Source organism: Durio zibethinus, chromosome 11, assembly GCF_047325235.1.
Source record: "Durio zibethinus cultivar Kanyao isolate XHJ-2024 chromosome 11, ASM4732523v1, whole genome shotgun sequence".
In the NCBI taxonomy this organism is placed as follows: domain Eukaryota; kingdom Viridiplantae; phylum Streptophyta; class Magnoliopsida; order Malvales; family Malvaceae; genus Durio; species Durio zibethinus.
Window position 1 is genome coordinate 14,831,509 of NC_143172.1, and position 24,575 is coordinate 14,856,083.

The 24,575-nt window shown below is 36.3% G+C and overlaps 4 protein-coding genes across 10 annotated transcripts; 3 read left to right on the plus strand and 1 right to left on the minus strand.

The window, feature by feature from the left end:
- On the plus strand, positions 1–5,091 carry LOC111289412 (UDP-Glycosyltransferase superfamily protein). The gene is made up of 5 exons (XM_022880438.2): positions 1–391; positions 480–1,343; positions 2,658–2,766; positions 4,091–4,226; positions 4,539–5,091. The coding sequence occupies exons 1-5, from the start codon at positions 297–299 to the stop codon at positions 4,664–4,666; spliced, it is 1,332 nt and encodes a 443-aa protein (XP_022736173.2). The 5' UTR covers positions 1–296; the 3' UTR covers positions 4,667–5,091.
- Positions 5,092–5,958: 867 nt separating this feature from the next.
- On the plus strand, positions 5,959–11,254 carry LOC111289411 (uncharacterized). 5 transcript variants are annotated; one of them, XM_089768060.1, is made up of 8 exons: positions 5,969–6,504; positions 7,101–7,535; positions 7,682–7,784; positions 9,453–9,557; positions 9,669–9,839; positions 10,365–10,535; positions 10,635–10,735; positions 11,007–11,254. In XM_089768060.1, exons 1-8 carry the CDS (start codon positions 6,157–6,159, stop codon positions 11,151–11,153), a joined length of 1,581 nt encoding a protein of 526 aa, XP_089624186.1. In that variant the 5' UTR covers positions 5,969–6,156; the 3' UTR covers positions 11,154–11,254. The 5 variants fall into 5 exon arrangements, with proteins under 5 accessions (XP_022736171.2, XP_089624186.1, XP_089624188.1 ...); XM_089768061.1 differs by having other exon boundaries at positions 5,990–6,504; positions 10,877–11,254; XM_089768063.1 differs by having other exon boundaries at positions 6,327–6,504; positions 7,160–7,535.
- A 51-nt stretch (positions 11,255–11,305) lies between these two features.
- On the minus strand, positions 11,306–15,891 carry LOC111289413 (RING/U-box superfamily protein). Of its 2 annotated transcripts, none has more exons than XM_022880442.2 (5): positions 14,879–15,891; positions 13,139–13,291; positions 12,046–12,144; positions 11,752–11,907; positions 11,306–11,691 (listed from the first exon to the last, which is right to left on the minus strand). In XM_022880442.2, exons 1-5 carry the CDS (start codon positions 15,536–15,538, stop codon positions 11,668–11,670), a joined length of 1,092 nt encoding a protein of 363 aa, XP_022736177.2. In that variant the 5' UTR covers positions 15,539–15,891; the 3' UTR covers positions 11,306–11,667. The 2 variants fall into 2 exon arrangements, with proteins under 2 accessions (XP_022736177.2, XP_022736176.2); XM_022880441.2 differs by having other exon boundaries at positions 11,306–11,678; positions 14,879–15,874.
- A 2,706-nt stretch (positions 15,892–18,597) lies between these two features.
- Positions 18,598–22,669, plus strand: NFXL1 (NF-X-like 1). 2 transcript variants are annotated; one of them, XM_022882338.2, is made up of 2 exons: positions 18,598–18,711; positions 18,909–22,669. In XM_022882338.2, the coding sequence occupies exon 2, from the start codon at positions 19,063–19,065 to the stop codon at positions 22,309–22,311; it is 3,249 nt and encodes a 1,082-aa protein (XP_022738073.2). In that variant the 5' UTR covers positions 18,598–18,711; positions 18,909–19,062; the 3' UTR covers positions 22,312–22,669. The 2 variants fall into 2 exon arrangements, with proteins under 2 accessions (XP_022738073.2, XP_022738072.2); XM_022882337.2 differs by having other exon boundaries at positions 18,960–22,669.
- Positions 22,670–24,575: the final 1,906 nt, after the last annotated feature.

A 24,575-nucleotide genomic window follows, 5' to 3' on the forward strand; every position in this document is an offset into this window, starting at 1 on the left:
AAGAAAAAAAAAAAAAAAAAGAAGCAATTATAGCAAAAGGTACCCAAATCAGTCGCTTTCAAAAGTAATATATAAATATAATAGCTGGTCAGGCAGCCCAGCAGGACAACAGTTCCCTAACTTTGCTTCCTCGTCACCTGTTTGGAGCTGTCCGTTAACTGTCTACAAAAACTTCCTTGTTTCTTCGAAACTTTAAAACCCTGGAAGAAGAGAAAAGAATGCGAAGCTCTAAAATTTCCCACCTCTCAAATTAGTTTGAAACGTGGGCATCTGAAAAAAAAACAAATGCTTTAAAAATGGCTGCCAAAACCCACTTTCTCATCTCTCCCCCTCCTAAACCCTCTTTTTTACCGTTCTACCCTTCCCCCTATTCCTTCCCTTCAAAAACCAGGTAAACTCGATTTTGCTTTTTTGAATACCCACAAACTTCCATCAACTAAACTCTCTAAACATTCCTTCTTTTTGCTTTTTTTCTGCAGGTCTTTTAGCATCAGTTGCTGCTTCTCGATAAAGGAATCAAGAGATGATCAAACCACTAGCAGCACCACCACCAACAAGGCCCTGGAGAGCCTCCACGTGGCATTTGCTGCTGGTGGCACAGGGGGACACATCTATCCAGCTGTAGCGATAGCAGATGAGCTCAAACTCATCAACCCAACCTCCAAATTCCTCTTCTTAGGTTGCCCCAACAGCATGGAAAGCACAGCAATTCCGTCAGCTCATTTTGAGTTCAAATCAATCCCAGCCGTCCAATTAGCCTGGCCTTTCTTCTCTCTCCAGAATCTCGTCCTCCCTTACCGTCTGATCAAATCCATCATCAAATGCTACAGCCTTTTGTCAAAATTTGAACCCGATGTAGTCATTGGAACTGGTGGGTATGTTTCTTTTCCTGTCTGTTTAGCCGCTGTGCTGAAAAGGATCAAGCTTGTGATCCAAGAACAGAACTCTGTTCCGGGTATTGCAAATTGGCTTCTTTCTTTTTTTGCTGATTTGGTGTTTGTTGCCTTCAATTCAACGGTTGAGTGTTTCCCAAGAAAAGAAAAGTGTGTTGTTTGTGGGAATCCTGTGAGATTGACTTTGAAAGGTTTGGTTTCAAAGGCAGTGTCAAGGTTGCATTTTTTTCCTGGGTTAACGAAAATGGAGGGTTCTCCACAGGAGGTCAAAGTAATTTTGGTTCTTGGAGGGTCTTTAGGAGCTAATGCTGTTAACATTGCTTTGTTGAATGTGTACTCTCAGTTGCTGTTGGAACATAAGAATTGGTTCATTATATGGCAAACAGGCGTTGAGGCGTTTAATGAAATGGAAAGCTTGGTTAGGAGCCATCGGCAGCTAATTTTGACACCGTAAGTTGTCCTGCGTTTAATGAAACATATTTGTTGCTTGGTTCTGTCTGATGATCAATATTGTTTGTTTCACTAATTCATGACGTGAAACTAGGTTCCCTCCTAGTTCAGTGCATATATATGTTTGGCACTGTTTAAAGAGGAAATGATGATATGGCTTCAATTTCTTATGCCTCCTTTGCTGGTTAGTTTCATAATTTAAACATGTAGTACACTAAAAAGAAAGAATCATGTTCAACATTTTTGAAGAAATAATGCCTTTGATGGGAGTTTTGAATTCTATGAGGATTGCATTTATTTTCACCTTGTTATTGCTAATAATCTAGGAAAATTGACTACAAGGATGAAGTTGAGAAGATGGTGAGGGAAATAAGTGGTAATCTATGAAGTTTTATGTGTAGTTAGATTGGAACGAACTTTTCATAACCCAATATTGATAGAGAAAATGGAGAATGAATGAATTAGTCACAAAGTATATTAGTTTGATAGACGTTTGTGCATGTGTATGTATTGTTAGTTTGATAGAGACATACACAGACACTATATGTCTTCACATTGAGGATAAGACAAAGATGTAACAGCGCTGGACTTGTAGTATATTCCATGTCTGTATATCCAGGTCAAGGTGCATCTTCATTTTGTTTGCCCTTGTAAGGTTGTGATGCTTCTTATTTGATCTTAAGCTAGCTCGGCTGCTGGAATGTGCTTTTTGATCTGCAATCTGCTTTTTTTTTTTTCCTTCATGTATTGATAACTGTACGTTGTTTTGAGAGTCAACTTGCACATGGATGTGGTGATGCAGATAATACAAATCATTATCCTTTCTATAGGTTCTCCATTTTGTTACTGGAATTCAGAAGCTATAGGCATCGGTTAACATTATTATGACCTCCTCAAAAGGAAAATTTCTCATGTACAGTGCTGGCATCCATCCACTTGAATTAAGTTCTCCAAAAACTTTAAATGTTCTTTTCACATTATATATTTACACATTGGGCTTATGTTCCTCAGTGTTTGTTTGATCTAAATAACATTTCTTTAATTTTATTACTTGCATCCATCATAGCAATTGGCAGCTACAACCCAGACGCCAGAACCTTGATTATTATTCTCTGTCATTGTTCTAGAAGTCTGGCTCAAAATATGATGAGCTTATTGTTGCTAATCTTGTCTGATTTGTGGTTACTCAATGAAGCTCAGTTTTTTGAAATAATACTGTGCTTATCCAAGGTGTATATGTTTTTTTTTTTTTGGATAACTAAAGTGTCTGTGTTTTTAGTTTCCTAAGATCTGATGAATCTCTGAATTATGAAGGTTCTTGCATTCAATGGATTTGGCATATGCAGCAGCTGACCTCATCATTTCTCGAGCTGGTGCAATGACTTGTTCTGAGATCTTGGCTACTGGGAAACCTTCTATATTGGTAGATTGAAGACCATCAACCCTTTTATTTTTCTTTCTTTTTTTGTTTTTTTTTGGGTCTCTTTAGGCATCAATTAACATCAATGTCTAAGAATTAGCAAAACCATGAATGAGCTAACTAATTTACTAGTCTAACATTCTAGCTAGGATAGTATTTCTGCTATTTGACATATCTGGACAGATGATTATCTGTTCAGAGAACATATTATTCCAAATATTTGGTGAAGCAAAATCTTGAACTTTGTGCCATTCTATAATAATATTTGAATAAATGAAACATTAGGGCAGATTATATCTTGTAGCCAGAAGAACGGTTATTCCAAACTCTCAAAGACTTGGCAAATATTTTCTGCTTCCTGTTGCAGTGGTGACTGCTTTAAACATTTACACGAGGAAAGGGAGTGGAAGGGAACTAACTTTAAAGATTTATCCTCAAGGAAATTGCCTCAACCATGATGATATGAGACCACTCTGAATTTCACTATAATGAAAACAAAAGGTCATGGAAACCATGATACTGTATGTAGTAGTGATGATTTGATGAGGCACTGGTGATAATTGCTAAAATTATTCCTTATTAACTCTATCATCTTTTTTTTTTTTCCTGGATAATATTAAAACTGGTAGTCATGTGCATTTAGGATATATGGGAAGTTTTCTTTTTCAAGGCTCTGGAATCACGACTTTGGAAAATGTTCCATAATGAAGAGGTTTGACATTGTTGTTGATGATACATGTACCTGTGTAAGATCTAAAACTTTTACTTGTTTTTTTCTTGATATGGATTAGATTATTGCTAATACAGAATGTGACAAAATAAATAATCTATGAAACTAGGTTTTTGTAGCTACCTCATGTGCATTGTATAGAAACCAACACACTGCGCTTAATTATCGATAGATATCACTGCATGGTGGATGTTGATTTTGGATTAATTTATTCAAATTGCTAACACATGCAATGATATCCTGTTTGAGTCCTAAATCAAAAAGTCTAATATGTAGTTGTGGATTGATGTGTACAAGTTACGTCATTCTAGCTTGTCCAGTTTATTGCTATTTGTTGATATCCTTCTAATATAGTGTCAAAACAATTTTATTTTTATTTTTTTCTATCACGTCTAGCAGAGGCAAAGTTTCAGATTACATTAATACTTTTTTCTTTTCTGTTGTGACATTATTGCTTGATTTTGTAAAAATTAGTTTCGAATTAATTAAGTCATTTTTCTTATGAGCGTACCTACAATTCCTATCCAAAATACTACCTCTTTTGCATCATTTTTTTTACTAGTTGTCTACTACTTATTTGTCTCTTGGATGCTGTAGATACCATCACCAAATGTTGCAGAAGGACATCAATGCAGAAATGCTTCTCTAATGGCAGATGTAGCAGGTTCAAGGGTTATAACTGAGGATGAACTTGATTCAACCACCCTTGGGACTGCTATATCAGAAATATTAGGTAATTACAACTGTTGCTTGTATTTGTGATTAGTGTTTTGATTGGAAATTGGGAATCTGATAAATGTGATTGATGATGAGAACACGGATTACTAAACATGCCTAATGGACCTATGTATTGGGACATATTCATTTCATGTCATGCAAGTGTTATGGTTGAAACATTCCAAAGTCCTTTTTACAAGTATAAATAGATAATTGATTCCTGACATTCTATGAAATTCTATGAAACAGGAGACTCTGTTTTGCCCTAAAAGTTGGCACATGCTTGAATTTTGTTTTATCTTCTATTTCTTGTGTGGCCATTATGCAGGGGACGAGAGCTTGCTGGCAGAGATGTCTGAGAGGGCTCTGAAAGCAGCAAAGCCTGATGCTTCTGCAGAGATTGCAAAACACGTTCTTTCCCTAGTAAACATATCAACAGTGGAGGAGAATCAGTAAGGAAGTTGATAGATAATAAGTTTTCATGCATGATAACCTAGGCAGTTCATTGTTCTTGTGGGATGTGATATTTCTTGTTCATGGATATCAATCAATAAATTTCACAAAAAAAAGCATGATTGTAATAAAAAAAATCAAGTGCACAGAATTCTGCAGGAGAGTGAGGATCATATGATTACTCTCTTATGTAAGTCTTACCCTAGATGCCTTACAAAAAGTTGTCTCCTATGGTAGAGTTCACTCATCCTTACTAGTTAGATAAGGAGGAAAGTGTCCAATGGATAGTTAGAATTTAGAGTTAACACATTTTTTACTTGATCCTTTGGTACAAGGAGAAATGAGATGGTAGATAGAGAAAACTCGAAGGAGATGTATTTCATTCGAACTTTTCTTATCTGAAATTTAGTTGCAAACATTGACAACTACTTGATGAAGTTGTTTTTATGCATGTATTTGCATCTAAGACCGGTTTCCTGACCAATTGCATAGCAAAGAATTGATGGGTGTTATTAGGTGTTGATTATGCTTGATCCGATAGTATTGTACAATAACATTAGCATTGTTAGAAAAGAGTAAGATTAGTATAAGTTGATCCAAAAGCATGAAAGGGGAAGGTGGAAAGCAGCATGGTTAATTGGAGGCATGAAGCAGATTCAGATATTTGTAAGTTGGGATGAAAATCTGGAAGGAATGGATATAATTCAGAATGAGAAGGAAACAAAGGAGAGCTAATTTGGATGGTTCTATCCTAGCTAGCATTCACAAAGCAGCAATCATTTTCAACGGACTTGTAATTCAAATTGAATTGATTAGAAATTGCTGTTTTCAGAAAGCAAAGCCAAAGGCTCCATACATAACAGAAATGTTCCCAAATGAATTATGAAGCAGATTCTTGCACGTATCTTATCCAACAAAATCCATCAATGCCTCCCCTCATTATTAATTATCTTCAACATATCGTTGTAATGAGTGACTTACCAGAGAAGAAGTGTCTTAAGTGAAATCCCAAAATTTGCCCGAAAACAAAAACAAAATGTTTTTTTTTTTTTTTTATTATTTGCAATAATCTTAATATGTTCTTTTGAGTTAAGATAAAATGGAAAAGAAAAGTAAAAATTGGACGAATAAATTTTTTTATACGAGATTGATCACGTAAGTTATTAAAATTATAACAAATTTAACGCGAAATTCTATATAACTACATTAACGCTTCCTACTTTGCATACAAAATTATATTGACTTATTTTTTTTTTTTTTATCAAAGACAAAAGTTATTTTTAAAAAATAATATATTTTGAATTCTTGAAAAAATCATTTTTTGTACTTACCAGATAAGTTCCAAATCGGCAAAGCAACTGGTTTGGTATTAATGCAATCAAGCGCTATAAATAGTAGGTAAGGTAAGTAGCTATTTTTCCCGCAACATTCAAAAGACCAAAATAGAAACAGACAAGCAAAAAGAAAGAAAAATCAATACAACAAAACACAAAATGGTGCTTCTCCAATTCCAATCGAATCTTCATTTCCTTCCCACTTTCTATTCCTTTAATCCTTCCCGCTCCAACCCGATACGCCAATCCCCATCTTCATTTCGTCGCAGGACCTGGTCGCCCCTGACGGAAGCCGCTTTGAAGAGAAATGTAGAGAAAAAGAATGACAAGAAGAAGACAAATATCTGTACAGCTGACGAGCTTCACTACGTGCAAGTAGAGAAATCGGAATGGAGGGTGGCTCTTTGGAGGTACCTTCCTTCTCCAAAGGCGCCGTCCAGGAATCATCCGTTGATGCTTTTGTCAGGCGTTGGGACCAATGCTATTGGTTATGATCTCTCCCCTGAGGTTAGCTTTTTCTTTCTTGTGAATTGCATTGCATGCAACTAATTTAGAAGATCATGAGTTTTTTTAGGATTACGATGCCTAAAGCTTCTTGTTTTTATGGGTTTGTTTTTTGTTTCTTTCATTGAATTGTAAATTTTAAGCTTCTAGCCTTCTGGGTTTTTTTTTTTTTTTTTGCCTATTGTTTCGGTCATTAGATTCTGATTTCTAAGCGTCTAGTTTTGTGTATTTATGCTTGTTTCTGACGATGGATTAATGCAATTTCTAGGCTTCTAGCCTTCATGGGTTTGTTCTTGTTTCTGTCTTCAAATTATAGCTTTTGAAGTTTGTAGGCTCTCGCTTTTCTGAGTGTTTAATTCTGGATGCCGTTTGGATTGTAATTTTCATGGTTTCTTCATGTGATTAATTTTAAAGCTTTTAGTGTTCTCGGTTTTTTTATCCTTCATTTGATTGTGGTTTCGTAGCTTATGGCTTTTTGGGATTATGCTTTATTATTATTATTTTTTATGTAGTTTCTTCCATTGGATTGTAGTTTTTAGGCTTTTAGCTTTTATGGTTTCTTGTTTTTAAGTCGATTGATGATTTATATTCCTATTCAGTCCTCGTTTGCACGCTTCATGTCTGGTCAAGGATATGATACATGGATTCTTGAACTCAGAGGTGCTGGCTTGAGTGCACAAGGAGTGGACATTGGACAAGTTAAAGACCCTTTAGATGCTATGTCCCAGAGGAAGGATTTTTATGTTAAGGATGGAAAATGTGGTACTCATGCCTATACAAATTATAAGAGTTTTTCAATCAAAGGAAGCTTTTCAGAAACAGAAAAAGGATTTGATTTTGCTGGTCAAGTTAAGGATTTTATCCAAAAGCTTGTAAATATAATTGAAGAAGCTGAAAGATCATCTCCAGCACGGCTTTTTGATATGCAAAGCCACATTTCTACAGCACTAAAAGATGTGCAGAAACAACTTGATCTTGTTGCGAAGTATGACTGGGATTTTGATCACTACCTAGAAGAAGATGTCCCTGCTGCGGTAAGGTGCCATCCCTTATGCATAAAAGGCTTTCATTTGAGAAGTTCTGTAGCATTATCTCTAATAATCTTATATATACACCAGCTGGCTACTTATAAGTCATAAAAACTAACTTAACTATTATTGAAATAAAATTTTCATCGTAGATGGAATACATAAAGGCTAAGAGCAAACCAAAGGATGACAAGTTGCTTGCAGTTGGTCATTCGATGGGGGGTATCCTGCTTTATGCGATGCTATCACGATGTTGTAAGATTCCGTACAAACTTGCATGTGTTGTCTACATTTATGACCTATGTTTGTAGAAACCTATTATTGCATAGAGAATCTTTTTGGCATTACCTTTAGCTATTGCAAAATAATTTGCTGTTGATATTGGCTTCAATTTTAATATATAACTTGCATGTTTAATTTCTCTGTTCTCTTACCATTAGAATTTCTTTAGCAGGCTTGAAACTTTATTCTCCTACTGGATTTCGCTTATTAAGACCAGTTTGAATTTCATTTCCTTTAGAAAAATCACCAGCTAAATTAGACTTGTGAACAGTTTATATTGATTTCTTAGGCTAGTTAAAACTTTTTAACAGCAAATTTATTTAAAGAAAACTTTGTGCACAACTTATGTTGATCTAGGTACTGATAACATTGGTTAAACTCATAAAAAATTCTGAGCTTGGTTCAACATAGATCTGATGCTTGAATTTGTTGATTTTGGTTCATTGAGGCCGATGTAAGATTTCAAACTGTTGGCATTTTAATTAACATGGCTAAAGCATGTCAACCATGACGAAATCTTTTGATGAATTTTAGTCATTTATGAGGAGAGTCAATTTTTTAGATGCATTGGTTAGAGGGCTTGTAGATGCTGTAGGCTCGTTAAATATAGATGTTCACAATCTTGTTCCTTGTCCTCCTTGTGAAGAACTCCTTTGCCAGCGTTACTTAGATCCCAGTGCAAATGATTAGTAGCAAGCATGTCTCAGACTTGTAGTTAATTTCTCATCAGCACATAGTTGGTCCTTTAGTGAATGGTTGCTTCTATATTCTCCTAAAATAATTGTGACACATTCACCAAGAACAAACAAAATGGATTGTATTTAGGACTACAAAATGCTGGTTTCATTTGTAATACACATTCAATCTGCTTCTTCTCTCCAAGCAGAAATGAGAAAGAGTTTCCGTTAAGCATTGGCAGTTATTGAAAATTGCTTCATTTTTCTTTAATATATCTATGTAGAGAGAGAGAGAGAGAGAGAGAGAGAGAGAGAGGAGAGATCCACATACATCAGTGTAAGTGTTACAACCTTTTTTTTTTCCCTTCTGGATCAAAATGGTTAGGTGCAGGTGTTATGGATTTAATTTTGATCCAAAGGTCAAAAAAGCTGTAATAAAAAAAAGGTGTAACACTTACATTGGTGTAAGTGGATCCCTTTTCATATATCTATCTATATATAGATAGATATATAGATAGATTGATATTATATAGATATATATCCCTCCTCATATATCTATCTATCTATATTAGGGGTTGTTTGGTGTTAGGGTTGCTTGATAATGGATGGCAGACATTTTTAAGCAAATATAAAAGAAAAAGTTGCTTACATAGTCACAACTTCAGAAAATCATGTAATGTAGGTACTCAATTCAGGTAATGTCATGAAGAATATTTTCATAGTAAAAGTTATGTCTGGGAGCTTTTCTTTTCCTTTTTTTTATTAGCTGGGGTTTTAATAGGGATTGAACCCTAAAACTGGAACTAAGAGTCCAGCACTCTACCAATTGACCACACTGCTGTTGGCAAAAAGTGAGATCTGCTGTAGCTCTTGGCAATTCCCCCTGAGCCTGGGAGCTTTTCATTTGAGTTACATTGTTCCTTGAACAATAAATAAGAGTGCTAAAATGTGTTATTTTTATAAGGTTTTGAAGGTAAGGATTCTGGATTGGCATCGGTCACTACTTTGGCATCATCATTGGACTATATGTCTTCTAAATCATCACTCAAACTGCTTTTACCCCTGGCAAGTGTTATTAAAGTGAATTGCTTAAGCTCTTCCTTGTTTCTCGGACTTGCTTGTATACAGAATACAGATAATGACAATAAGCTGATGTTATCTCTCTGTGCTGAGTAGGCAGACCCTGCACAAGTCCTGAATGTTCCTGTCATTCCAATCGGGACATTGCTTGCTGCTGCCCATCCTTTTGCAACTCGCCCTCCCTACATCCTATCTTGGTTGAATTCTCAAATTTCTGCCCCAGACATGATGCCGCCAAAGTTGTTTGACAAACTTGTTATGGAAAACTTTGGTAAGAAAAAATGCTTCACCTTTTGCTTTCATTATAATGCATAAATGCTAAATGTAGGCTATGAAATTGATGCTTTGAAGTGTTGTTTTATATGGATGCTTCAGAATGCTTCAAAAGTACCACAAGACACAAAAAGCCTTTTCCTACCATGTTGGGTCTGTTATATGGGTCATATTGGCACTACTGCTGGTTTTAGTTGTAATAAGTTACAGGAAAAATCAGAAGGCAATATTCGAACCGTGTAGATGATTCCTATGCTGTAGTTTTCATTTGCTTGCCAGCTTGTGGTAGATCCTACTTCCCTAATTTTGTCCTGATTTCTTAGTTATTTTTTGCCTTCAACCTAGCCAAGTTGCTCTTTGATGTCTTTCTTGTTGATACATACGTCCTTGACGAGTCCAGAATCATATCAATGAGTCTCCAAATCTCCCTTCTGACACAGTTAAATTTTATTGGTGCTTATGTTAGAATAATTGTTTTATTTTTGGGCCATTTTGTTAATGACAATGAAAACATAATTTGCAGAGACAGTGCCTGCCAAGCTTCTATTGCAGCTAACAACAGCCTTTCAGGAGGGTGGATTGCGTGACAGGAGTGGAATGTTCTTCTACAAGGATCATCTCAGTAAAAGCAACGTCCCTGTCTTAGCAATTGCTGGAGACCAAGATTTGATCTGCCCGCCTGAAGCGGTATATGGTATGATGCAATTCATCCAACCTGTCTAGATTGGATCTATTTTATTGTTTAGCTTTGCTTCCTTTTCTCATTTAGTTTGTAATGATATCAATGGAGCAGAAACAGTGAAGCTCATTCCTAAGCCATTGGTTGCTTACAAAGTTTTCGGAGAACCAGGTGGTCCACATTATGCTCACTATGATATAGTGGGTGGCCGACTGGTAAGATTTAATCATAGGATTCTCTAAAGTTAATAATTTTAGTACTCTATAATATTTGATGCAACTTAACCAGTGGAATTCATTCCAAATTTCAGTAGCATAATAGCTTCTCCTAAAGGTTTACGCTTCCTTTTGATGCAGGCCATGGATCTGGTGTATCCATGTATAATAGAATTTCTCAGTCATCATGATGCGGCTTAAATTCCTTGAGACTATTTTTCTTTACCTGCATTTAAGCTTCATTACTTCATTCTTTTTTTTTCCTATGAAGAAAGGAGCTGATAGAAAGAATCTTCGAGGCAGTCTAGATCAAGTACATACATTAAGGAGGTACACGAAGCATTTATATTGTTGTATTCAAGGGTATTCCCAGTCAACAAAGGCAGCTTTTGACTCAAGGAAAGCGTGGGTTGCGTGAGGAGACTTGCAGTTGTATATTTAAGCAAAGCACAACCCACATGTACATTCAAAAATGAATTATTTTAGGTACATTTCTTCAGGATTTAACTTACTTTTCCTAACACGGCACATAACAAAATCAAGTATTGAAAGGAGATCGGGCAAGGCAAGTGCTAGCAACACAGTCACAATAGTATTTGATTTCAAGAGAGGTAGGCAAAGTTGCAACAGTTCTCATTCATATAACAATAATTGCCCATCATTTTTAAAGCAAATAGAAGTTGAACCATTAAGGCTTCACACATTTTCAGAAAAAGGAAAGAAAAAAAATGAATCCTTGCTTTTGTACTTGGAGCAAAATCTATACACCAACAAGAGGGTTAAAATGAATCCATGACTGCTGCTGCTGCTAGCATCAAGCTGTTGCTTCAGTCTTACAAACAGGGCAAGTGTTTTTCTGCACCAGCCACTGCTTTATACATTGGATGTGAAAGCTGTGTCCACAACATAGCTTCCCCATCTCTTCATCTGCTTCATATTCCTCCTATATCCAAAGACTAAATTAAATAAGGATGAGTGAAAGGGAAAGAAGAAAATAATTCACTTGAAAAGCTCACCTGACAAATGCTGCACTTCTTATCCACATGCATGGGCACGTTTGGTGGTAAATCATTCGTAATCGAGCCCTTAATTTTTCTGAGGCATCTGCTTATCTCATCTTCTTTCAATCCAGTATTTACATAACCAATTTTATCACCAAGCTCCAGTAATTGCTGTTTTACAGCAGTAAAAACAGAATGTTTATTGTTTAAACAAGGATTATTACTTTTGTACCGAATCAAGAGTTGATCAAGGATCGATTGAACCATACCAAATAACTAAGCTTCCTTTTATAAAGAAACATAACAAACCTCGTATGACATGTCGTCAATATCAAGCCTCCAGTCGCTAAATCGATCACGTGAATCTAATCTTCCCCCCATTAGAAAGTTGTTCTGTAGCATCATTATCTGCACCATCAACCACCGACAATTTGAAATGCACATTAAACAAAGATCCTACCTCAACTTAATGATGAGAAAAATGAAACTTTTCTGAAGTTTGTTCACTTCCCCAAAATGAGTATCTAACAAGAGATAATACCCACACATTAAAATGAATATTGCCATACTTTTGTTGTTATTTGATGTTCCTTTTACATTTAACTTCTAGAAAATAAAGTTCATGGTAGTAGCACAAGGCTTACATCATGTAAAAAACATAATAATCAACTCAGTTGGAGTATTTCAGAAGCAAAGTTCCAATTAAAATCTCCGATAAATCAAGTCATATGCTAACACCCCACCATTGAAAATAATATCCCAGAACCTCGGAATGTACACTATTTTGCTGAAGCCAAAGTTTCAGTTATTGCATCAGAGAGCGCTTATGATCTTACAACTAGTTCATCAGGAATCACAACTCTAATGACCAAAACAAAAATATTCTGGTTTAACCGCAATGAATCCTTTTTGAATAGTCAACATTACTACCAGAAAAAGCCTTACCCGACCCACTTTCATTTCTTTTCAGAAAAGCAGTAAAATTTAAAAAAGAAAAATAAACTGAGATTATTCAATAAAATGTCTTTTCCCCCCACCAACACAGTTTAAGACAACAAAAAGATTGAACTCTAAAAAAATAAGGAAAAAGGAATATATGTTATATTTGCATTTGATAAAAAAAAAAAAAAGAAAAAAACCTAAAACAATCAAACTCACAAAGAGCTAAATGCATTTTCTACTAGGACCATAAGGAATACATTGAACAATATTCATTGTATTGCGCTAGTGAGAATCCTCGGGATCTTATATTCTTGTAGAATGAAAAGCTGTCACTTTACATGCCAAAATTGAATCTTTAAAAGCTATAATCAGAAAGAATTTTCCAAATTAACAATGTTTGATTGCCCAAATGAGATATTACTTGAATTTTGTACAGAAGCCCACGGAAGTATAGACATACCTCAGCAAGCCCCTCAGGAGAAGGATGTCGAACATGACGATGGTATCTAGCTCCAAAGAATTCGGGTGCCGGACGTGTTGGGATGAAGGCTGAATCAGAATCAAAAAACGAGAGAGTTTCAGGATTTATAGTCCGCCTTGCTATACAAAAACGCTGTCAACATAGATGAAGCAAAATCAGCCAACATAAAAACAAAGTGTATGTGTTTTTATGTCAGAAATTATGAGATAAAGCAACAACTATCACGCTGAAAGGAGAAAACTGAATCAGTTCAACAAACTTTTGCTCAGGATGGACAATGATGGAAAAAACTCTATTTATATAGAGAGAAAAGAAGAGAGAGTCCTCATATGATTCAAACACTGAAGTGCTTATCAAAAGCTCCGTATAACTATCTCCTAATTTGATGGGGTCCATGATAGGCCTTTTATCCTAACATATTGTCTTTCTTTAGTAACCAAGCTAAATTATACGTGCACGGTTTTTCTGTTAATTATTAAAAGAAGTGAAGTGACAAAACTGCTTAACTCACCAAACACCAATGAAAATCTATATTAGAGAAAGAACTAAATAAATAAGAGTATCCAATCCAAGGAAAAGAAATTTATCAATGTAACACCATTTGATAAAAAAATAATAATAATAAATTAAAACCAAAATGACACCCCAAGAATTTAAGTGTTCTGTCACTAAAAGTTTTTATTTCTTTTTGGTGAATTAAAACATGAGTACGTGATAAAGATATTCTGAAATAGGAAAAAACACAATCAAAATTTACATGGTTCTTCCAATTACACTTAGAACAGCAGGGATATATTCTCTAGTCAAAACAAGGGGAAATAAATAAACTTTTCCACGACACTCTATTTTCAACAAATAGATTACACATAAAAATAAATTAACAGGGATGGTTAATGACAAGGCCAATGCTTCGGAATTGGGTTTGAAAGAAATACTGTTAGATGCACCCTTTAAAAGAAAAGGCCAAAAAAAATATAAAAACAAAAACAAAGCAAATTCAGACATAAAAGCATGAAACATGATATAATTATGTAAATATCCTATCAAAAGGAGGACTATTAAATACTTGATTACCGATATGCTTGCTTCAAATGCAAAGAATAACCAACTTAAGGCACTAAAAACTTTAAGTGAAATTTGTTCATTCAAAAAGAGCAAATATGGGGGTCAGTCTAAACTATTGAAAACTTAAAGTGTTTCCTAAAGAAGTTTTATTGACTGTTTTTTTTCCTGGAAAATGAACAAAGAAATGAGATTTGCTAAGGAAAAAAATTTAGGCACGGATTAATTAACCATTTCATAATGAATTTATCAATGCCCAAAAAGTCATGAATATCAAATGGTAAATGAAAAGTCATCTAATTAAGCATTGTCATAAATAAATACATTGGCATGCCAAAGATGAGTGCATCCACCAAACAAAAAATCAAATCGACTAAGCAAGAAAAATGGGAAAAAGATAAGAATAAAAGAGTGCCTAAGCCTGGTTTCAAATCAATATCAAAGTACAAAACTGAAAGAGATTAACATGAAAAAGTACAGCACTATAATGCAACATTAACTCACAACACTAATAAAAAAAAAATCCAAATTGTACCAAAAAAACAAATTTACCCCACCCCACCTCTCAAAGCTCATAGAACTCATCCGATGACCTGGAATTTAAACCCCAAAAGAAATACATATAACATGAAAAGATGATAGGAAATAAAAATATACCTCCCTATGGTTGACCTTTTCAACATCAATCTTGCCTCTGGCAGGCACATTTCTCCTTGCCACAACGCAATCCACAGAGCCAACAGCATCAGCTGAAAACCCAATTCCAGGTCCACACCAAACATCCTGAATTACCCCACAACTTATGTTATTGCCACTCCCTTCATTCAAAACCACACCTTGCTGATGATGCACCTTATTACTGTTATTATTATCATTGCCAACAAGTTTAATGCTTTTCTTCTTTTTCTTCTTCTTTTCTTGTTCTTGTGTTTTCTTTTTCTTCTTCACTTTCTTAGCTTCCCAATCAGCTGATGTACGTATCATGGCAGGCACCGACACCTGCTGTGATGCAGATGCTGTGCAGCCAAGTCCTCTGAGAGTGGACTGGCTAAAAGGGTTAGGTTTTTTTTTGGTGTTTGTTGTTGTTGTTGTTGTTGTTGTTTCATAATTGGTGGAGGCGAAAGTGGAGAGGAAAAGAGAGGAAATGCTGGATTTACAACGAGTGGATTGGATTACAGATGGGATTTCTGGCACTGGGTTTGGATCTGTTTCTGTTATGTTGATTTGGTTTCTGGTTGGTCTTCTTAGTTTTAGATGTTCTGCTATTGTTGAAGACGAAGAAGAAGCTGAAGCCGAGGTTTCTGTAACAAATGGCATGGCTTTTTTTGTTTTTGGTTTGGTCCGGTTGTTTTACAAGAGAGAAAGAAAGAGAAATGTTAATGAAGAATAACAGAACGTGGAATTGATTAAAGGTTAGAGAGAGAGAGGGAAGATGGAGTGACTCTGAGTTTTTTACTGGGGAGAATTTTGATTGGTTTTGAACTTTTGATGAGGAACATTTCTGTGCAGTTCCATGTTTACTTATTTAATTTTTTCCAAAAAAATTATTAATAATTTTCTTTTCTTTAATACTAAGAGCTTGTTAGGTGGACTAAACTTTGTCTTGTTGTTGGAATTTGTGGGGATTTTGCTTTCAAACAGCTGACTTACCGTGTCCTCTGAAACTGTAAAATATGAATACACTTTTGCTTTTCCTCTTTGAAATTGCAACTGATGCTTTCTTTTCTTTTTCATTAAGCTTAAAATTGATGCTCACTTACCAAATGTGCAAAAAAGAAAAGGACAAAAAAAAAGGGAAATGGGTCTTAAATCTCACCCTATTTGGTCTTTTTCTATACCAAAGTTTCTCGAGGGCTGAGAATTTTGTGGGTATTTTCTTTTGGGCAGCATCGGCCGGAATAGAGGCTTCAAAAAGTCAGATTTGTGGGTTAGTGTGGATGCCATTTCAAAGGGCCCTACAAAAGAAAATCACATTCACAAGGTCAACAAAATCAAAGGAGTATTGAAAATTGAGGATTACATAAATTTCAGGCTAATGGCTACCATTAATTTTTGCTGGAATTTCTGTATTAGGCCAAATAGTAGCAATCATGTGAGAAGGTCTTATTTTGACTCAAGTGATGTCTTAAGTGGAAAGCATCCAATTCTGTGGTGTGGGGGTCCATTCTGGGTCACATTTTTGTTTTTTCTACACACCCTAAGCATTATTTTTAGCAGAATCCTGGATGCTGTTCTGTATCATACTTTATTTTAAATTCTAACCCTGAATACAACGCTTGTTTATTACAATAATTTGAAGGAGAATACACCGAGTCAATGAGACTTTGGCCTGACAGCCAAGCAATTTGACCAACAAGCCAACATAAAAAAAAGAAAGGGCAAATTCCATTTTCACACATCTTAGGTTCCATGGCATAGGTTTACCATATTGGTGAGAAAAGAACTCGTGAACTTGTTTCTGAATAGGATTCTCCAACCAAATGTTGTGTTTTGAAAATGGGTTTTATCTTTTTTTTTTTTTTTTTTTTTTTCTTGAAAAGTAAAAAGAAATCTATAGGGCATTTCTCATTTTATGTCAAATCCTTTGAAATCTAGTTCTGACTGTGCACCTGTGCCGATGCTCGCTGATTATCCATGGGCCATCAAAAAGGAACAAACATGCAAGGACAAAGAAAAAAAAGAGTTTTTCAATAATTCATTCTGACTAAATTGCTCATGTTATCAAAAGCCAGAAAAGTAAAGTGAGTTTACCGACCTATTTTTACTTTTTTTTTTCTTATTTTCTCGATTGTTGGCCCATTATACTGTATTATTTTGTTATTCAATGTTCGCTTATCCTTTTTTATGTACTTTTTTAGAGTATTATTTAGGGGCTTCAATTACCTTTTCCACACCAACTGACCAGAAGAAAAGTGCACTCACCTTTAATGGAGTGGTTAAGAGTAGTTGTAAAGGTTGTTGTATATCATCAAAAATCACTTCACAAGAACAAATTCCCAAAAACATAGCTGCAGAAAATACAAGTTTATACCTACTGTTAACTTACAACTATGTATGTAATCAATAAATAAACAGGAAAAACAAAGAGTTAGAGGACTACTTCAAGAAATTAGAAGTCATTGTGTAATTTTGGCAGCCAACAACTTATTGATATTAGATGCCATGCCATCAATCCAAAAATATTTACATCATCTAGTGGGAGAGATTCTAAGTGATTTTGTATTTGAATTTTATAAATCATAATTTATATTAACACTAATTTCGAATACTGAAAAACAAAAAGAAATATTAGTTCAATTGGTAAGTCAGATAATAAGTGATTTTGTGTCTGAACAAAAAAAAGGAAAAATTATTTATCCAAATTTCGTTATTTTTTTTTATTTTCAAAAGAAAGTAAAATTTTATTAAAAAAAAATTAATTCGAAACTAAATTTTTACTTTTTTTTTTTAAATTTTTATGATAACTAGATTAAGAAGTAAAAGACTTCAAATTTCGTTATTGAAAAAAGGTGAGGGGAGACCCAAAATTTAATCGTAAATGTTTCATTGTCGAGACATAAGATGAATACTTATTTATCAATTGCTGTAACATTTGGAGTAAATTGCAAGCTAGATCGTAGGAGGTAGAAGAGCACAACAGCCTACCAAATTGGAGTTGAAAGTAACAGGGGAGTGGTCATGGACAAGGAATGGCTGCAAAAGAGGTAACTGTCATAGACAGGTTTTTTTGCATGGAATCGAGTGACAAAGGGACAACTAGGGGTAGCTCTGATACAGTTGTCGGGACAAGCTAGAGGATTCAACAAACTTATCTTGGAGACAGGAGACTGATCTCGACCACATAGATGTCAGCCAATTTAATTCCAAAGTCCAAACTAACCACTCCTCCGAGTCTACGATTTGGACTGCAAATTCCAAAAGCCTGTTTGGGCCATTGAAAAATTTTCAACAACAGTGATTTGTTGGACAATTTTGGGTTAAGTTCTATTTTTATCACATAAACTGAAACAACTTAGTACATATTGGGCCTATTTTTTATCATTATGTGAAATTAGGTCTTCCCTCGTCCAATATACTCAATAGACCAGAAGTGATGGTCAGGCCTCAGGCCCACTTCATGCCCAACAGCCCTGGATTCTGCTTAGTTAAGGGGGTTGAGTTGAGACTTGTCATTTTGCACTTGAGTGGGCAGCAAGGACGCATGTGCACCGTATGCTTGCTTGATTGAGAAAAAAGTGTGGGCCTGAGACTTGGGAGTCATCTGGTCATGAGCACGGTTGTCGTAACGTTTATGGTGACGAGTTAATCTTCGTTTTCTTTAGCCCCAAGCCAATCTCTCCCCTATATATACGCTCCCTATCTCTGCCATCACCTCTGTCGGGTCGCTTTGGTTTTTCTCCCGAGAAAGGAAGAACCCCACTTATTAAACAATACTTTTACCCGCAGGAGAAAGAAAAGCTTTTGTTTTATTTTGTTGATCAGGTATTCAGGTGCGTTCTATTTCTGTCTTTTCTTTCTTCTCTTCCGCTTTCTTTTCGTTATTCCGGATCTGTGTTTTCTTTGTTTTGGATTTTCTAGTTGGCTTTGAGGTAAGTGACTGATGTTTCTCTGTTAATTGAAAATCAATTTTTGATTTTCATTTGATTCTCTTGTGTGTTTGTTTATCTGTCTGTCATTTGGAACCTAGGGATTGCTAGGATTATTGATAAATATTTTTGACTTGGTGGGGTCATCCCAGTTTTAGGAGGAGGATCAAAGCTAAAGCTAGTATTTGAATCTTTTGTTTCATCAAAAAAATTCAAGAGGATTTACAAAGTTTGTGGACTTCCAAGAACAAAAACATGAGCTTTCAGGGCCGAAATAGATCAAGAAACCCTTCTCAAAGCACTCGTCAAGAATGGGTTCCTAGAGGATCTTCGTCTATGACCACCACCGTTATAAGCAGCTCACCAACCGCCTCTAATTCAACCCCTGATGTTAACCACACCTCAACTCGAAATGATAATAGGTATGGACAAATTGGTCGGTCCACCAACCATAGAAGAGATAGGGAAAAGGAAAGGAATGAGAATCATGTGGTGGTGAGGAAGGAGATTGATCCAAATTTGCCACAGCTTGTGCAAGAAATTCAGGACAAGCTTATAAAGAGCACCATTGAGTGTATGATTTGTTATGATATGGTACGGAGGTCTGCCCCCATATGGTCATGCTCCAGTTGTTACTCCATTTTTCACCTCAATTGTATTAAGAAGTGGGCGAGGGCACCCACTTCTGTTGATTTAGTGGCAGAGAAGAATCAGGGTTTTAATTGGCGTTGTCCGGGCTGTCAATCTGTGCAATTGACATCCTCTAAGGAGATACGATATGTTTGCTTTTGTGGGAAGAGGACAGACCCGCCTTCAGATTTGTACTTGACACCACATTCATGTGGGGAGCTGTGTGGAAAACCACTTGAGAAGGAGCATGGAATAGGTGCTGGGGTGATGAAGGATGAACTTTGTCCTCATGTTTGTGTTTTGCAGTGTCACCCTGGTCCATGCCCTCCTTGTAAGGCCTTTGCTCCACCACGGTTGTGTCCTTGTGGGAAGAAAGTTATTACGACCAGATGCTCTGATAGAAAGTCGGTTCTTAGTTGTGGTCAGCGCTGTGATAAACTTCTTGAGTGTGGGCGTCATCTGTGTGAGCAGATTTGCCATGTGGGACCTTGTGATCCTTGCCAGGTTCTAATTAATGCCCCCTGTTTCTGCAAGAAAAGGGTTGAAGTTGTCATATGTGGAGACATGGTTGTGAAGGGAAAAGTGAAAGCAGAAGAAGGTATCTTTTCTTGTAATTCAACGTGTGGAAAGAAGCTTAGATGTTGTAATCATTACTGTGCTGAGATTTGCCATCCTGGACCTTGTGGGGATTGTGAGTTTATGCCAAGCAAGATCAAGTCTTGTTACTGTGGGAAAACAAGCTTGCAAGAGCAAAGGCAAAGTTGTTTGGACCCTATTCCAACTTGTTCAGAGATGTGTGCCAAGTTCCTTCCTTGTCAAGTGCACCAATGTGACCAAGTGTGTCATGCTGGGGATTGTCCGCCTTGTTCAGTTCTTGTCACCCAAAAATGCCGATGTGGATCAACTTCTAGGAAGGTGGAATGCTGCAGAACAACACTTGAAAATGAGAGATTTACATGTGACAAGCCTTGTGGGCATAAGAAGAATTGCGGTAGACATCGATGTAGTGAACGTTGTTGTCCTCTCTCAAACTCAAATAATCTTCCCTCTGGCGATTGGGATCCACACTTTTGCCAAATGGCATGTGGGAAAAAGCTGAGATGTGGGCAGCATTACTGTGAATCTCTTTGTCATAGTGGCCACTGCCCTCCATGCTTGGAAACAATCTTCACTGATTTGACATGTGCTTGTGGAAGAACTTCAATCCCTCCTCCATTGCCTTGTGGTACGCCACCTCCTTCATGTCAACTTCCATGCCCAGTTCCGCAGGCTTGTGGTCATTCGTCTTCTCACAGCTGCCATTTTGGAGATTGTCCACCTTGTTCTGTACCTGTGGCAAAGGAGTGCATTGGAGGACATGTTGTTCTCAGGAACGTTCCTTGTGGATCAAAAGATATCAGATGCAACAAGCTCTGCGGCAAGACCAGGCGGTGTGGGTTGCATGCATGTGGAAGAACATGTCACCCAGAGCCATGTGATGCCTCTTCTGGAGCTGAACCAGGTTTGAGGACCTCCTGTGGGCAGACATGCGGTGCCCCTCGGAGAGACTGCAGGCACACTTGTACTGCACCTTGTCATCCCTCTGCACCATGTCCTGATGTTAGGTGTGATTTTCGAGTCACAATCACGTGTTCTTGTGGCCGGATAACTGCTACTGTTCCTTGTGATGCTGGGGGCTGCACAGGTGGGTTCAATGCTGATACAGTTTTTGAAGCTTCTATTATCCAAAAATTGCCAGTGCCCCTTCAACCAGTGGAATCAACTGGCAAGAAGATTCCTCTTGGCCAAAGGAAGCTTATGTGTGATGATGAATGTGCCAAGTTGGAGCGCAAACGGGTTCTTGCAGATGCGTTTGACATTACTCCACCCAACTTGGATGGTCTTCATTTTGGTGAGAATTCAGTTACGTCTGAGTTACTTTCCGACCTATATAGGCGTGATCCGAAGTGGGTTCTAGCTATAGAGGAGAGATGCAAGGTTTTGGTACTTGGCAAGAACAGAGGAACAACAACTGGTCTGAAGGTTCATGTGTTCTGCCCAATGCTGAAGGATAAGAGAGATGCAGTCAGGATAATAGCTGAAAGATGGAAGCTTGCTATTAGTGCTGCTGGTTGGGAGCCCAAGCGTTTTATCGTGGTTCATGTTACTCCCAAATCCAAACCACCACCTCGTATCATTGGGTTTAAGGGGTCAACTGGTATTGGGGCACTACACCCTCTCATTTTTGATCCTCTGGTAGACATGGATCCAAGGCTTGTTGTTTCTTTCCTAGATTTGCCCCGAGAAGCAGATATAAGTGCATTGGTGTTGAGGTTTGGTGGGGAGTGTGAACTTGTTTGGTTGAATGACAAGAATGCATTGGCTGTATTTAGTGATCCTGCACGAGCTGCAACGGCAATGAGGAGATTGGATCATGGATCAGTTTATGTTGGGGCTGTTACTTTTGTTCAGAGTGGTGGAGCATCAGGTGCATCACCTGCTAGTAATGCATGGGGAGGAACAGGACCAAGTCCTGCTTTAAAGTCGAATCCATGGAAGAAGGCTGTAGTGCCGGAGCTTGGTTGGAGGGAAGATTCATGGGGTGGTGAAGAGTCTTTTGGTGGCAGTTCAGACCCAGGTTCTGTATGGAAAGGCAAGGAAGCTCCAATTGCTGCTTCAATTAACCGCTGGAGTGTTCTTCATTCTGAAACAGGTGTAGGCTCATCTTCTGGAGCAGTTCAAACTGAAGATCTTTCAAAGCAGGCTGGGGTGCTACCAAATTCAGGAATAGATTCAAATGCTGCCAATTCAAATTCAGCTGGGGTGTCTGGTGGGGATTTTAATGAAACAGAGCCATTGGAGGTTGTAGATGATTGGGAAAAGGCTTATGAATGAAAGAGAAAACAGAGAAATATTCCTATAACCTTTTGGTCAGGGAGATTGGGCTGCCCAATTTCATTTACAAATGGTTGGAAAAATTGTGGTTTCGTTTTGCTTGTCTAGTTTGCACCCAATATTCATGGGGTTTTAGTATGATCTTTCGTATTATTATTTTTTTTTCTCGCCACGGCCGTGCCTCTTTGGCTGTAAAGGTGAATTTTTGTTGCATTGGATAAGTAGCTAAATATACAACCTGCTTGCTACAAGCTGCTGTTATGCCAATTTTTTTTTTTAATTTCATAAAATAGTAGTTGCCACCTACAAAAGACAGTTTTTAGGCATATTTATTATCATGTCTTCTGGAATTGTTGCATGTGCTTCCGCTAGATGGATGATTGCATTAAATTGATAGCAGATGGAGAGATCCTTTTACAGAGTTTGTGTTATTTGGGTACCTACAAATGGCAATAATTTTCTGCAGACATGAGGGGTGCTAAATACTTGTGGGACAAATTGAAAAGGGGGCATCTGAAACTGGGTAGGTAAGCTTTCATCTTTATTCTAACCGTAAAGCACCAATTGCCTTTTGCCAACTGCCCTGTTGCTTTCATTCTCGCGTGTGCACTACTTATATGAAGGCTTCCTCATCCTTCCTATTACTGTTACTGATAGATGTTCCTTCTTCTGTATTACATCGTGTATGCACTTTGGTTGGTTGGTTTTGCTTGTAAAGATGACCGTGTTTTTTTTTTTTTTTTGATCAAAAGAGGACCTGTTAGATATTATGGATATACCTGTTATTTGTATACCAACTTGTTTATAGTGTACTTTTTTCAAAATAATCTAAAAATTTTAGAAAAAAAAAAGTTTTAAGGTAAAAATATATTTACAAAATAATTCGTAAATGTTGTCTTAGTTTAATTTTTCTGGTCAAAATTATTTAAATTTAACTTTAATTATTTAAAATATTAAATTAAATTTTGAAATATATAATTTAGTATCTACATTAAATTAACTTAACTTGGACGATGTCAAAATACTTTCCAATTTAATTAATCTTTCAACTCTATTTGTATTATATTTATATAATTTTTATCTTAGTAATTATTCAAAAATATTTTATGTATCTAGGCAAAAAAGAAAAAAGCAAAAATGTTTGTTTAGATTTCTAGAAATTTTAGGTTTTATACTAATTGAAGTAAAATTAATCATGACATGGATGAATTAAAGTTTAAAATAATAGTACTAAAAACATGGTATATTCTAGAAGATTAACCACTTAACTATGTTTCTAAACTAGTGTGTATGTTTGGGAAAAAAATTGAAGGTATTCAACCTTTGCCAAAGTTCTTTGGCGACGGACGGGAGTCAAAGCTAACAACTTCTGCTATTGCCAACTAAAGGAGTTTACCAGGAGCTCAGCTGCTCAGGTGATGGATTTGGGATTTAATCTGTGAGATGACGCGGGCCTCTGACTTAGTGGAGTGTTTCAAAAGGACTGTCAAGAGACGAATTCAGAAATATTAATTTTATTTGTATTTAATAGTGAATTTGATTTTTTTTGAATGAAAATAAAGATGAATATTATATTATAAAAATGAATAAGTAAATGAATATAATTTTAAATTTTTTATTAAAAACATAAATATGAACAGTTAATATATCATTAGTTTTGTATTCATATTTATATTATTTATATTTATATATATTTAATAAATAAAATTTTATTAAATAATATAAATTATTATTTTAAATTAATTAAAATTAATATATTTCATCAGGACCTCCATAATCAGAATAAAGAAACAAATTGTTGAGATCAGTGGTAACACGTGATGCACCAAATTCCATTACCTAGTTTTGATTGTTAGTTATGCCTGAAACTTGAGCAATGTTTGCAACTAATTTCTGCATTGATGAGACTTTGCAATTCCTGCAAAACCTTGGCATTGTGACCGAATTTCCCGCATGGTTGACATGTTGGTCTGTTGTTGCTTGTACTGACATTGAATTGGTTAAATTTTTTCCGAGCAGAACTGTAATTGTTGTGTGAATAGGAGTTGTTATTGTCATTACCTCGAAGGTTATTACCTTTCTGCTTCAGTTGTTCAAAACTTTCTCCTTTCTTTGCCATCTTGACTGTCACTGTTGGTGCTATTAGGAGTTCTTCTTGTTTGATCACTGCTTCAAAGTCGGTGAGTTTATCATGCAATTCCTCAAGGGATGTTGCACACTCTCTTGCCCTTACTGCTGTTGAAATTTCTCTGAACTCCAACCCA

Bases quoted from the DNA above. Each gene is read 5' to 3' on its own strand.
- LOC111289412 (XM_022880438.2), top strand. From the start codon at position 297: ATGGCTGCCAAAACCCACTTTCTCATCTCTCCCCCTCCTAAACCCTCT. The intron at 2,767-4,090 runs GTAGATTGAAGA...TGGATGCTGTAG, and splicing joins CTGGGAAACCTTCTATATTG to ATACCATCACCAAATGTTGC. The intron at 4,227-4,538 runs GTAATTACAACT...GCCATTATGCAG, and splicing joins TGCTATATCAGAAATATTAG to GGGACGAGAGCTTGCTGGCA.
- LOC111289411 (XM_089768060.1), top strand. From the start codon at position 6,157: ATGGTGCTTCTCCAATTCCAATCGAATCTTCATTTCCTTCCCACTTTC. The intron at 7,785-9,452 runs GTAAGATTCCGT...TATTTTTATAAG, and splicing joins TGCGATGCTATCACGATGTT to GTTTTGAAGGTAAGGATTCT. The intron at 9,840-10,364 runs GTAAGAAAAAAT...CATAATTTGCAG, and splicing joins ACTTGTTATGGAAAACTTTG to AGACAGTGCCTGCCAAGCTT.
- LOC111289413 (XM_022880441.2), bottom strand. From the start codon at position 15,538: ATGCCATTTGTTACAGAAACCTCGGCTTCAGCTTCTTCTTCGTCTTCA. The intron at 13,292-14,878 runs GTATATTTTTAT...CTATGTTGACAG, and splicing joins AAAAGGTCAACCATAGGGAG to CGTTTTTGTATAGCAAGGCG. The intron at 11,679-11,751 runs GTGAGCTTTTCA...CTTTGGATATAG, and splicing joins AGAAGTGCAGCATTTGTCAG to GAGGAATATGAAGCAGATGA.
- NFXL1 (XM_022882338.2), top strand. From the start codon at position 19,063: ATGAGCTTTCAGGGCCGAAATAGATCAAGAAACCCTTCTCAAAGCACT.